The 13,331-nt window shown below is 47.0% G+C and overlaps 1 protein-coding gene across 2 annotated transcripts in view; it reads right to left on the reverse strand.

Annotated features, from left to right (window-relative positions):
• Positions 1 to 1,277: 1,277 nt before the first annotated feature.
• LOC106589933 (calcineurin subunit B type 1) overlaps positions 1,278 to 13,331 on the reverse strand; it is a 54,993-nt gene continuing 42,939 nt past the window's right edge. The window contains exons 4-7 of one of the 2 annotated variants that reach the window (XR_006762525.1): positions 9,683 to 9,742; positions 7,861 to 8,045; positions 2,030 to 4,752; positions 1,278 to 1,982 (exon numbers count right to left, since the gene is read on the reverse strand). Coding sequence is in view for 1 of the 2 variants with exons in the window: in XM_014180385.2 (XP_014035860.1) it covers positions 4,705 to 4,752; positions 7,861 to 8,045; positions 9,683 to 9,742 (293 nt within the window). In the remaining variant the exon portion in view is untranslated. Of the gene's footprint in view, positions 4,753 to 7,860; positions 8,046 to 9,682; positions 9,743 to 13,331 lie in introns of both variants that reach the window. The other variant, XM_014180385.2, reaches the window with a different exon arrangement.

Below are 13,331 nucleotides of genomic sequence, written 5' to 3' on the forward strand. Positions count from 1 at the left end.
CACTACTCACCAGGAAGACAGAACCCCCCCCACTACTCACCAGGGAAACAGAACCCCCCCCACTACTCACCAGGAAGACAGAACCCCCCCCCACTACTCACCAGGGAAACAGAACCCCCCACTACTCACCAGGGAAACAGAACCCCCCACTACTCACCAGGGAAACAGAACCCCCCCACTACTCACCAGGGAAACAGAACCCCCCCACTACTCACCAGGGAAACAGAACCCCCCCACTACTCACCAGGGAAACAGAACCCCCCCCCCACTACTCACCAGGGAAACAGAACCCCCCCACTATTCACCAGGGAAACAGAACCCCCCCACTACTCACCAGGGAGACAGAACCCCCCCCCCACTACTCACCAGGGAGACAGAACCCCCCCCCACTACTCACCAGGGAAACAGAACCCCCCCCACTATTCACCAGGGAAACAGAACCCCCCCACTACTCACCAGGGAAACAGAACCCCCCCACTACTCACCAGGGAAACAGAACCCCCCCCCACTACTCACCAGGGAAACAGAACCCCCCCCACTACTCACCAGGGAGACAGAACCCCCCCCACTACTCACCAGGGAAACAGAACCCCCCCCCACTATTCACCAGGGAAACAGAACCCCCCCCACTACTCACCAGGGAAACAGAACCCCCCCACTATTCACCAGGGAAACAGAACCCCCCCACTACTCACCAGGGAAACAGAACCCCCCACTACTCACCAGGGAAACAGAACCCCCCACTACTCACCAGGGAGACAGAACCCCCCCCCACTACTCACCAGGGAAACAGAACCCCCCCCCACTACTCACCAGGGAAACAGAACCCCCCCACTACTCACCAGGGAAACAGAACCCCCCCACTACTCACCAGGGAAACAGAACCCCCCACTACTCACCAGGGAAACAGAACCCCCCCACTACTCACCAGGGAAACAGAACCCCCCCACTACTCACCAGGGAAACAGAACCCCCCCACTACTCACCAGGGAAACAGAACCCCCCCCTACTACTCACCAGGGAAACAGAACCCCCCACTACTCACCAGGGAAACAGAACCCCCCCCCACTACTCACCAGGGAAACAGAACCCCCCCACTACTCACCAGGGAAACAGAACCCCCCCACTACTCACCAGGGAAACAGAACCCCCCACTACTCACCAGGGAAACAGAACCCCCCCACTACTCACCAGGGAAACAGAACCCCCCCACTACTCACCAGGGAAACAGAACCCCCCACTACTCACTAGGGAATAAAGTGATCACAATACTCACAATGTTTCAAAGTGTTTTTATTTGTTATTGTCATACAGTATCACGTTTCCAACAGTCCCACAGCATCAGATGCAGCATGCAGAGAAAGGGGGAAAAGAAATCTCAAACTTAAACCATTTTCAGTTTCCACATACTAAAAAAACCAAAAAAAAACAGTCTCCTTCAAAGAAAATAGAAAAAGTAGCCGTTATAAAACTAAGGAGCGGTCTGAACTATAAGGACGACAGAACAGAAAGCTGGAACTGCATTTAATAAATACGTATATACAAAACCAACAACATCGTATCTCCCCGTGAAAGCAGAGTTGACATAGGAATTGACCTTTTTAACTGGGAAAAAGAACAATGATGTCGTTGATTCGGGAGGAAAATACTAAACACACTTAAATAGTTCAGTTGGTTTTGGATTACTGCTCATAATGTGTACATTTACCAACGTTTGGCAACATCCATATTGTACCCCCAGTGGATGATTAAATATCATAATTACTAACGTCACCATTCATGTGTTAACAAGAGCATTATTTGAAATGGATTATCTACATGCACAACCAAAATCATGCAAGCAAATGGGAGGCCTTATGACCAGAGTCCTATGAGCCCTGGTCAAAAGTAGTGCACTACACATCCAATGACTCTCCAACTCAATGTTTCTCACTAAAAATCATTGGTGTCCAAACCAGGAAATCAGGTCACTCAAAGTCAACCTGACACCAAATCACTGGTGTCCAAACCAGGAAATCAGGTCACTCACCTGACACCAAATCACTGGTGTCCAAACCAGGAAATCAGGTCACTCACCTGACACCAAATCACCTGGTGTCCAAACCAGGAAATCAGGTCACTCACCTGACACCAAATCACTGGTGTCCAAACCAGGAAATCAGGTCACTCACCTGACACCAAATCACCTGGTGTCCAAACCAGGAAATCAGGTCACTCAAAGCCAATCCGACACACCATTTTGTTATTATTTTTGCCAGGGATGCCCACCTCCCCTTATATACGGTAGTTTGGTAATGCTTGTGTTAATCTCCCTGCTTTGAATACCACAGAGAGAGAGAGAGGAACGATGAGGCGTCCATGATTGGAAAAAAAGTGGTGAAAGAAGATACGTTTTTGAAATGTACAAACAACAAAATGTACACCATCCCATTTGCACATTGATTACGCCAACATGTGGAGTAACTCCGTTGTTACATTAGAAAGAACTCTGTAGTTTAACAGCACTACTCAGGAGGGCTTTGACATCTAACTAAACAAACATTGACCTAATCCAGTATACACTGAGTGGACAAAACATTAGGAACAACTACTCTATCCATGACATAGGCTGACCAGGTGAAAGATATGATTCCCTTATTGAAGTCACTTATTAAATCTCCTTCCGAGTGGCGCAGCGGTCTAATGTACTGCATCTCAGCATCCCTGTGGAACGCTTTCGACACCTTGTTGAATCCAAGCCCCGACGAATTGAGGCTGTTTTGAGGGCAAAGGGTGGAGGGTTGCAACTCAATATTAGCAGGGTGTTCTTAATGTTTTGTACACTCAGTGAATATTGTTACAAAACGAACAATGCGGCCTACAGGTGAGTCTCAATATGATGCCTTGACATTATTTATACCATGGCGTTGTTGGATACTCGTTTCTGATTGGCTTGAAGGGCATTCTAGAGCGTGGATTATTTCCCTATAACACACAGTATATCAGCACGGTAGAATTCAATGCAATTGAAAACGGCATCGTTGAATTCGATTTTCATCATAGCAAGCTTGGACTGATGGTTTGGTTAACTAAACTAGCAAGTCTCTTTTTGTTTGGTTACCGTGGCAAGTTTCTAGCTACTTTGCAAATGAACACATTTCTAGCGGCAAATGTGTTAAATTATTAGCCGTGTTATAAAAGGAATAATCAACTCAGGTTCTCTGGAAAATAAATGACTCAGTGGTTAGTTTCCCTCCGTTAGAGCGTCGTGCATTATTTTCCATAGAGCTGCTCATAGCCTCTCGTTGATTATCCCTTACACACGTTTGTCTCAATAACACACTTACATTTATAATCTACGTCGATCATTTTTCATCTCGATGTCATAGGTTCAGCATATTCCTCCAAACTTCAGTTCAAAATGTAATACAATAGATATACATAGATGCGCTCCAGGCCACTTTATTCAAGGTGTAACTGAAACGTGACTATTCCAAAAGCCTCTGAAAGACACAAACACAGGTTGGAGCAAGAGACTGCCATGCCAACGAGCCCGTGGAGCGGTTGTTGTTGTGGGGGGTTAAGTGCCTTGCTCAAGGTCACAACGGCAGGCAATGGCATCTAGGATTTTGATACCAGTAACCATCTCGTTTCCTGCTCACTTCCTTCCCATCTGATTTTTCCTATCAGACCTCGGGAATACAAAACGGGCAACCCTCTGGTTGCTGGCTAACCTCTAACCTCTAACTGCCAGGCTACCTGTTACTCTGCATTTGAGGGACTGTTATGTGGACCGAAACAGACTGTTCAACGTAAAAACATGTCATCAAAGTGAATAAATGACAAAACCACTTTCTTGGTATCTGTCTCTACTTGACATTTCGGTTTGTTTTTTTGTTCCTCTCTTCAGAAAGTCTGACAAGAAACAGAATAATAATTTCCAACAATATAAGTAACTATAAATAGAACATTCTATCACTCGTGTTACAATAATAACATTGCATTTATTGTACGTTTCATGTGATTGGAAGTTTAACTGATCTAATCACAACTTGCTCAAGAGTCAAATGGAAACAAAAGAAATGGTTGTTTATTTGTGAAAATAAACTGTGCATCTAACCATCATGTGATGATGTAGCGAGTGCTTGACTTATCACAGACTAGTCATCCATCACTGTCAGCGATGCTGGATGGTTAATAATAACAATATCATCTGCTTTCTGGATATGTCCTGGTTGGCACTTCACACCCTACTTTTTGTAACTGAAATCAAGTATATTATTTAATGTTACACCTCAGATAATGACACATTTAACCACGAGAGAGCCATTATAAGATATACATGTGTATTTGTGTATTTAAAAAAAAAAGAAAAGAGACCAGAACAAAAATAAATATTTAAAAAAGAAAATTAATGAACTAAATATAAACAAGCAAACCTTTCTCCCCCCCCCTCCTCCCTCCAACTGGGATGCTCTTTACAAACAAGAATATCTGTCTCTCTTCGGGTTATTCAGAGGATCGGAGTTCAATAACACTTAAAAGTTGGCTTCACGAGGCTCGTGGTTTCTTAAGAAAAAAAGTGGCTTCAAGGAGAGAGAGAGAGAGAGAGAGAGAATACTTCCATTGAAATACACTGAGAGCGTTTGTCAGATGTCTTGAGCAGCTCTTCAGAGACAGACGGAGAAGAAAGCGAGGGGAGGGGAGAGAAGCGGAGGGACGGGCTCACACGTCCACCACCATCTTTTTGTGTATGTCAAGGCCACCTACCACCTAGGAGAAGAGAGGAGGAACACAAGTATTGAGTTAGAATTATTATTCTAGTTCTAATTCCAATTCTAATTCCAATTCCAATTCCAATTCTAATTCTAATTCTTATTCCAAAAGCAGGTTGGAACAGATTGATTCTTAATGCTATTGGCTACATTTGTGAACTTCAAAATCATGCAACATGGTTCTACCTAAGAGAGACAACTCACTACTTGAAAAACTACTGTATGCTGTTAACCCCTTAGTACTAGTATAACTACTGTATGCTGTTAACCCCTTAGTACTAGTATAACTACTGTATGCTGTTAACCCCTTAGTACTAGTATAACTACTGTATGCTGTTAACCCCTTAGTACTAGTATAACTACTGTATGCTGTTAACCCCTTAATACTAGTATAACTACTGTATGCTGTTAACCCCTTAGTACTAGTATAACTACTGTATGCTGTTAACCCCTTAGTACTAGTATAACTACTGTATGCTGTTAACCCCTTAGTACTAGTATAACTACTGTATGCTGTTAACCCCTTAATACTAGTACAACTACTGTATGCTGTTAACCCCTTGTCTTGTTCTGTAATACTGTCCTGCACTCTCAGCTATTTTTATGAATGAGTCTCTTCAAATGAAGCCACACAATCCCTCCACAACAACCTGGTCCAGCTCAAACCAATTCTAACCATGGTCCAACCAGCTCAAACCAATTCTAACCATGGTCCAACCAGCTCAAACCAATTCTAACCATGGTCCAACCAGCTCAAACCAATCCTAACCATGGTCCAACCAGCTCAAACCAATCCTAACCATGGTCCAACCAGCTCAAACCAATTCTAATCATGGTCCAACCAGCTCAAACCATGGTCCAACCAGCTCAAACCATGGTCCAACCAGCTCAAACCAATTCTAACCATGGTCCAACCAGCTCAAACCAATTCTAACCATGGTCCAACCAGCTCAAACCAATTCTAACCATGGTCCAACCAGCTCAAACCAATTCTAACCATGGTCCAACCAATTCTAACCATGGTCCAACCAGCTCAAACCAATTCTAACCATGGTTCAACCAGCTCAAACCAATTCTAACCATGGTTCAACCAGCTCAAACCAATTCTAACCATGGTCCAACTAGCTCAAACCAATTCTAACCATGGTCCAACCAACTCAAACCAATTCTAACCATGGTCCAACCAGCTCAAACCAATTCTAACCATGGTCCAACCAATTCTAACCATGGTCCAACCAGCTCAAACCAAATTCTAACCATGGTCCAACCAGCTCAAACCAAAAATAATACTCACACAAGGACAGAGCATTTTAGTTGAAGGCTTTAGAGAAACATACCAGAGTGAAACAGAATACAGAATGTTCAGATAGAAACTGGCTCGAGTCATGTCATCTCTATACATAGCATTTCTAATGTTACACTAAATATGTTTTTCCCCCCTCGTCAATCTACACACAATACCCCATAATGACAAAGCAAAAACAGGTTTTTACACATTTTTGCTCATTTATAAAAAAAATATCACAATTACATAAGTATTCAGACCCTTTGCTCAGTACCTTGTTGAAGCACCTTTGACAGTGATTACAGCCTCGAGTCTTCTTGGGTATGATGCTACAAGCTTGGCACACCTGTTTTTGGGGAGTTTCTCCCATTCTTCTCTGCAGATCCTCTCAAGCTCTGTCAGGTTGGATGGGGAGCGTTGCTGCACAGCTATTTTCAGGTCTCTCCAGAGATGTTCGATCGGGTTCAAGTCCGGGCTCTGGCTAGGCCACTCAAGGACATTCAGAGACTTGTCCCGAAGCCACTCGTGCGTTGTCATGGCTGTGCTTAGGTTCGTTGGAAGGTGAACCTTCGCCTTTAGGGATGGTAGGGCTAAAGAGTTCAGTCTTGGTTTCATCAGACAAGAGAATCTTGTTTCTCATGGTCTGAGAATCTTTAGATGCCTTTTGGCAAACTCCAAGCGGGCCGTCACATGTGCCTTTTACTGAGGAGGGGCTTCCATCTGGCCACTCTACCATAAAGGTCTGATTGGTGGAGTGCTGCAGAGATGGTTGTCCTTCTGGAAGGTTTTCCCATCTCCTCAGAGGAACTCTGGAGCTCTGTCAGAGTGACCATCGGGTTCCTGGTCACCTCCCTGACCAAGGCCCTTCTCCCCTGATTGCTCAGTTTGGCCGGGCGTCCAGCTCTAGGAAGAGTCTTGGTGGTTCCAAACTTCTTCCATTTAAGAAAAATGGAGGCCACTGTGTTCTTGGGGACCTTCAATGCTGCAGAAATGTTTTGGTACCCTTCCCCAGATCTGTGCCTTGACACAATCCTGTCTTGGAGCTCTACAGACAATTTCTTTGAACTCTTGGTTTTTGCTCTGACATGCACTGTCGACTGTGGGACCTTATATAGACAGGTGTGTGCCTTTCCAAATCATATCAATCAATTGAATTTACCACAGGTGGACTCCAATCAAGTTGTAGAAACATCTCAAGGATGATCAATGGAAACAGGATGCACCTGAGCTCAGTGTTGAGTCTCATAGCAAAGCGTCTGAATACTTATGTAAATAAGATATTTCTGTTTTAGTTTTTTTTATATAAATTAGCAAAAATGTCTACAAATCTGTTTTCATTTTGCCATTATGGGGTATTTGTGTGTAGATTGCTGAGGATTTTTATTTATTTAATCTATTTTAGAATAAGGCCGTAACGTAACAAAATGTGGAATAAGTCAAGGGATCTGAATACTTTCCGAAGGCCCTGTAAAAAAAGGATGAGCCATGACTAGAATACAGTATTTACATATGAAGTGGGTAAAATAGTATGTAAACATTGAAGTGACCAGTGTTCAATGTCTCTATATACATTGGGTCAGCAATACATTAGGTCAGCAACCATAGCAACCCTCCATAGCAACCCTCCAGAACAACCCCCCGAATAGGGTTGCACAGTTCTGGAACATTTCCTCATGCTCTATCCCTGCTTGTTCCTTCCAGATACCAGGAATCCTCCAACCAGAATTTTGGAAAAACCTGGGGAACTTTCGAAAAAAATGTCAGAGATTTTGTTTAACCGCCCCACCACAGTTCCCCCGGACATCAAGACCTCAGACTTACTAAGCAGAACTCTTCGAAGGATATCCTGCCGTCCCCGTCCTTGTCTGCGTTGATGATGGTCTTGTCCACGATCTGCTGCAGCTGTGTGTCCTTCAGGTTGTTTCCTACCATCATCTTCAGCACCTGGAAGAGCTCCCCGTTGGAGATGTAGCCATCCTTGTCCATGTCGTAGATCCGGAAGGCGACTGGAGAGGGGGAGGTAGAGAGAGAGAGGGGTGGAGAGTGAGGGACAGGGGGGTAGGAGAGAGGGGGAAGGAGAGAGGGGGTAGGAGAGAGGGGGGTAGAGGGAAGGAGTAGAGAGGTCAGGGTCAAGGAGGGAGAGGGGGGGTAGGAGAAAGAGGTGGAGGAGGGAGAGAGAGGGGTGGAGAGGGGGGTAGGAGAGAGGGGTAGAGGGAAGGAGTAGAGAGGTCAGGGTCAAGGAGGGAGAGGGGGGGGTAGGAGAAAGAGGTGGAGGAGGGAGAGAGAGGGGTGGAGAGGGGGGTAGGAGAGAGGGGTAGAGGGAAGGAGTAGAGAGGTCAGGGTCAAGGAGGGAGAGGGGGGGTAGGAGAAAGAGGTGGAGGAGGGAGAGAGAGGGGTGGAGAGGGGGGTAGGAGAGAGGGGTAGAGGGAAGGAGTAGAGAGGTCAGGGTCAAGGAGGGAGAGGGGGGGTAGGAGAAAGAGGTGGAGGAGGGAGAGAGAGGGGTGGAGAGGGGGGTAGGAGAGAGGGGTAGAGGGAGGGAGTAGAGAGGTCAGGGTCAAGGAGGGAGAGGGGGGGTAGGAGAAAGAGGTGGAGGAGGGAGAGAGAGGGGTGGAGAGGGGGGGTAGGAGAGAGGGGTAGAGGGAGGGAGTAGAGAGGTCAGGGTCAAGGAGGGAGAGGGGGGGTAGGAGAAAGAGGTGGAGGAGGGAGAGAGAGGGGTGGAGAGGGGGGGTAGGAGAGAGGGGTAGAGGGAGGGAGTAGAGAGGTCAGGGTCAAGGAGGGAGAGGGGGGGTAGGAGAAAGAGGTGGAGGAGGGAGAGAGAGGGGTGGAGAGGGGGGTAGGAGAGAGGGGTAGAGGGAGGGAGTAGAGAGGTCAGGGTCAAGGAGGGAGAGGGGGGGTAGGAGAAAGAGGTGGAGGAGGGAGAGAGAGGGGTGGAGAGGGGGGTAGGAGAGAGGGGGTAGAGGGAGGGAGTAGAGAGGTCAGGGTCAAGGAGGGAGAGGGGGGGGTAGGAGAAAGAGGTGGAGGAGGGAGAGAGAGGGGTGGAGAGGGGGGTAGGAGAGAGGGGTAGAGGGAGGGAGTAGAGAGGTCAGGGTCAAGGAGGGAGAGGGGGGTGGGAGAGGGGTAGAGGGAAAGGGGTCAGGGAGGGAGAGGGTGTGGCGAAGGGAGAAAGAGGTGGAGGGGGAGAATGCAGGAATGCGTGTGTAAATAGACAACAATGGTTTGAACACAGAGCTTTGGTTTGGTGTTTTGGAGAATGCCTCATCATTAATGCCATCAGACATTCTGTTTCTACTGTGGCGACTGGAGGAGGGGGACGGAAGAAGGAACGTGTGTAAATACAAAATAAACAACAGTAGTACAGATCGTTTTAACTTTGTAGTACAGATCGTTTTGTCTTTGTAGTACAGATCCTTTTAACTTTGTAGTACAGATCCTTTTAACTTTGTAGTACAGATCCTTTTAACTTTGTAGTACATATACTTTTAACTTTGTAGTACAGATCCTTTTAACTTTGTAGTACAGATCCTTTTAACTTTGTAGTACAGATCCTTTTAACTTTGTAGTACAGATCGTTTTGTCTTTGCATGGTGTAACGGTGTGTAGATGGAGAGGAAGTAGTGGAGATGGAGTAGATTTGTCTACTTACACCGAAGCTTTGACTCCTTGTCCCCCTTGACACTGAACTGTGAGACTCCCTCGATGAATTCTGATTGGGGGGAGAGATGGAGAAATGGTTTAGAGTTAGACTTCATATGACTGCTTGTATGCAGCCTATGCTAGACTTTTTTAAATGAACTGTGGGAGTGATCACATGCAGATACAGTACTTTATGCATTCATAAGTCTAATGAAAATCTCTCTTTGTAAACACAACAGCAGACTACTACTTGGGGCTAAATTCAATCCCATCGCACCTTTTCGGGCTTTGCATCTTTTAGAACGCATTCACGGTAAACGCAGCATATGTCGGGTCCATCGGAAATTATCTTTACACGTCAATCACGCTATAACGCGGGTCTTCCGCGGTCCGGATTGAATCTGGGCCTAAGGTGATCTAGTTGTGACTGTCTTGTGTTCAGGTGATCTAGTTGTGACTGTTAGAGCAGGTAGCCTAGTGGTTAGAGAGAGGTAGCCTAGTGGTTAGAGACAGGTAGCCTAGTGGTTAGAGCAGGTAGCCTAGTGGTTAGAGAGAGGTAGCCTAGTGGTTAGAGACAGGTAGCCTAGTGGTTAGAGACAGGTAGCCTAGTGGTTAGAGACAGGTAGCCTAGTGGTTAGAGACAGGTAGCCTAGCGGTTAGAGACAGGTAGCCTAGTGGTTAGAGACAGGTAGCCTAGTGGTTAGAGCAGGTAGCCTAGTGGTTAGAGACAGGTAGCCTAGTGGTTAGAGCAGGTAGCCTAGTGGTTAGAGAGAGGTAGCCTAGTGGTTAGAGACAGGTAGCCTAGTGGTTAGAGACAGGTAGCCTAGTGGTTAGAGACAGGTAGCCTAGTGGTTAGAGACAGGTAGCCTAGCGGTTAGAGACAGGTAGCCTAGTGGTTAGAGACAGGTAGCCTAGTGGTTAGAGCAGGTAGCCTAGTGGTTAGAGCAGGTAGCCTAGTGGTTAGAGGCAGGTAGCCTAGTGGTTAGAGCAGGTAGCCTAGTGGTTAGAGAGAGGTAGCCTAGTGGTTAGAGACAGGTAGCCTAGTGGTTAGAGACAGGTAGCCTAGTGGTTAGAGCAGGTAGCCTAGTGGTTAGAGAGAGGTAGCCTAGTGGTTAGAGACAGGTAGCCTAGTGGTTAGAGGCAGGTAGCCTAGTGGTTAGAGGCAGGTAGCCTAGTGGTTAGAGACAGGTAGACTAGTGGTTAGCGCAGGTAGCCTAGTGGTTAGAGACAGGTAGCCTAGTGGTTAGAGGCAGGTAGCCTGGTGGTTAGAGACAGGTAGCCTAGTGGTTAGAGCAGGTAGTCTAGTGGTTAGAGACAGGTAGACTAGTGGTTAGCGCAGGTAGCCTAGTGGTTAGAGACAGGTAGCCTAGTGGTTAGAGACAGGTAGCCTAGTGGTTAGAGACAGGTAGCCTAGTGGTTAGAGACAGGTAGCCTAGTGGTTAGAGACAGGTAGACTAGTGGTTAGAGATAGGTAGCCTGGTGGTTAGAGACAGGTAGCCTAGTGGTTAGAGACAGGTAGCCTAGTGGTTAGAGACAGGTAGACTAGTGGTTAGAGATAGGTAGCCTGGTGGTTAGAGACAGGTAGCCTAGTGGTTAGAGACAGGTAGACTAGTGGTTAGAGACAGGTAGCCTAGTGGTTAGAGACAGGTAGCCTAGTGGTTAGAGACAGGTAGCCTAGTGGTTAGAGACAGGTAGCCTAGTGGTTAGAGACAGGTAGCCTAGTGGTTAGAGACAGGTAGCCTAGTGGTTAGAGACAGGTAGACTAGTGGTTAGAGACAGGTAGCCTAGTGGTTAGAGCAGGTAGCCTAGTGGTTAGAGCAGGTAGCCTAGTGGTTAGAGCAGGTAGCCTAGTGGTTAGAGAGAGGTAGCCTAGTGGTTAGAGACAGGTAGCCTAGTGGTTAGAGCAGGTAGCCTAGTGGTTAGAGTCAGGTATCCTAGTGGTTAGAGCAGGTAGCCTAGTGGTTAGAGCAGGTAGCCTAGTGGTTAGAGACAGGTAGCCTAGTGGTTAGGGACAGGTAGCCTAGTGGTTAGAGACAGGTAGACTAGTGGTTAGAGGAGGTAGCCTAGTGGTTAGAGTCAGGTATCCTAGTGGTTAGAGCAGGTAGCCTAGTGGTTAGAGCAGGTAGCCTAGTGGTTAGAGACAGGTAGCCTAGTGGTTAGAGACAGGTAGCCTAGTGGTTAGAGACGGGTTGCCTAGTGGTTAGAGCAGGTAGCCTAGTGGTTAGAGACAGATAGCCTAGTGGTTAGAGCAGGTAGCCTAGTGGTTAGAGACAGCCTAGTGGTTAGAGACAGGTAGCATAGTGGTTAGAGCAGGTAGCCTAGTGGTTAGAAACAGGTAGCCTAGTGGTTAGAGACAGGTAGCCTAGTGGTTAGAGACAGGTAGCCTAGTGGTTAGAGACAGGTAGCCTCGTGGTTAGAGACAGGTAGCCTAGTGGTTAGAGACAGGTAGCCTAGTGGTTAGAGCAGGTAGCCTAGTGGTTAGAGACAGCCTAGTGGTTAGAGACAGGTAGCATAGTGGTTAGAGCAGGTAGCCTAGTGGTTAGAGCAGGTAGCCTAGTGGTTAGAGACAGGTAGCCTAGTGGTTAGAGACAGGTAGCCTAGTGGTTAGAGGCAGGTAGCCTAGTGGTTAGAGAGAGGTAGCCTAGTGGTTAGAGGCAGGTAGTCTAGTGGTTAGAGGCAGGTAGCCTAGTGGTTAGAGCAGGTAGCCTAGTGGTTAGAGACAGGTGGCCTAGTGGTTAGAGACAGGTAGCCTAGTGGTTAGAGACAGGTAGCCTAGTGGTTAGAGCAGGTAGCCTAGTGGTTAGAGACAGGTAGCCTGGTGGTTAGAGACAGGTAGCCTAGTGGTTAGAGACAGGTAGCCTGGTGGTTAGAGACAGGTAGCCTGGTGGTTAGAGACAGGTGGCCTAGTGGTTAGAGCAGGTAGCCTAGTGGTTAGAGCAGGTAGCCTAGTGGTTAGAGCAGGTAGCCTAGTGGTTAGAGCAGGTAGCCTAGTGGTTAGAGCAGGTAGCCTAGTGGTTAGAGACAGGTAGCCTAGTGGTTAGAGCAGGTAGCCTAGTGGTTAGAGACAGGTAGCCTAGTGGTTAGAGCAGGTAGCCTAGTGGTTAGAGCAGGTAGCCTAGTGGTTATAGACAGGTAGCCTAGTGGTTAGAGACAGGTAGCCTAGTGGTTAGAGCAGGTAGCCTAGTGGTTAGAGACAGGTAGCCTAGTGGTTAGAGACAGGTAGCCTAGTGGTTAGAGACAGGTAGCCTAGTGGTTAGAGACAGGTAGCCTGGTGGTTAGAGGCAGGTAGTCTAGTGGTTAGAGACAGGTAGCCTGGTGGTTAGAGCAGGTAGCCTAGTGGTTAGAGACAGGTAGCATAGTGGTTAGAGCAGGTAGCCTAGTGGTTAGAGGCAGGTAGCCTAGTGGTTAGCGCGTTGGGCCAGTAACCATAAAGGTTGCTAGGTCGAATCCTTGAGCTGACAAGGTAAAAATCTGTCGTTCTGCCCCTGAACAAGGCAGTTAACCCACTGTTCCTAGGCTGTCATTGAAAATAAGATTTTTAACTGAGTTGCCTAGTTAAATTTTGAAAAAAATGACATTTCTAAGTGACCCCAACATTTTGAACGGTAGTGTATGTATGTCTTTCAGAGGGGTTGGGATAAAGAGGAAGTCGACGTTTA

This window comes from Salmo salar, chromosome ssa28, assembly GCF_905237065.1.
Source record: "Salmo salar chromosome ssa28, Ssal_v3.1, whole genome shotgun sequence".
Taxonomy (NCBI): domain Eukaryota; kingdom Metazoa; phylum Chordata; class Actinopteri; order Salmoniformes; family Salmonidae; genus Salmo; species Salmo salar.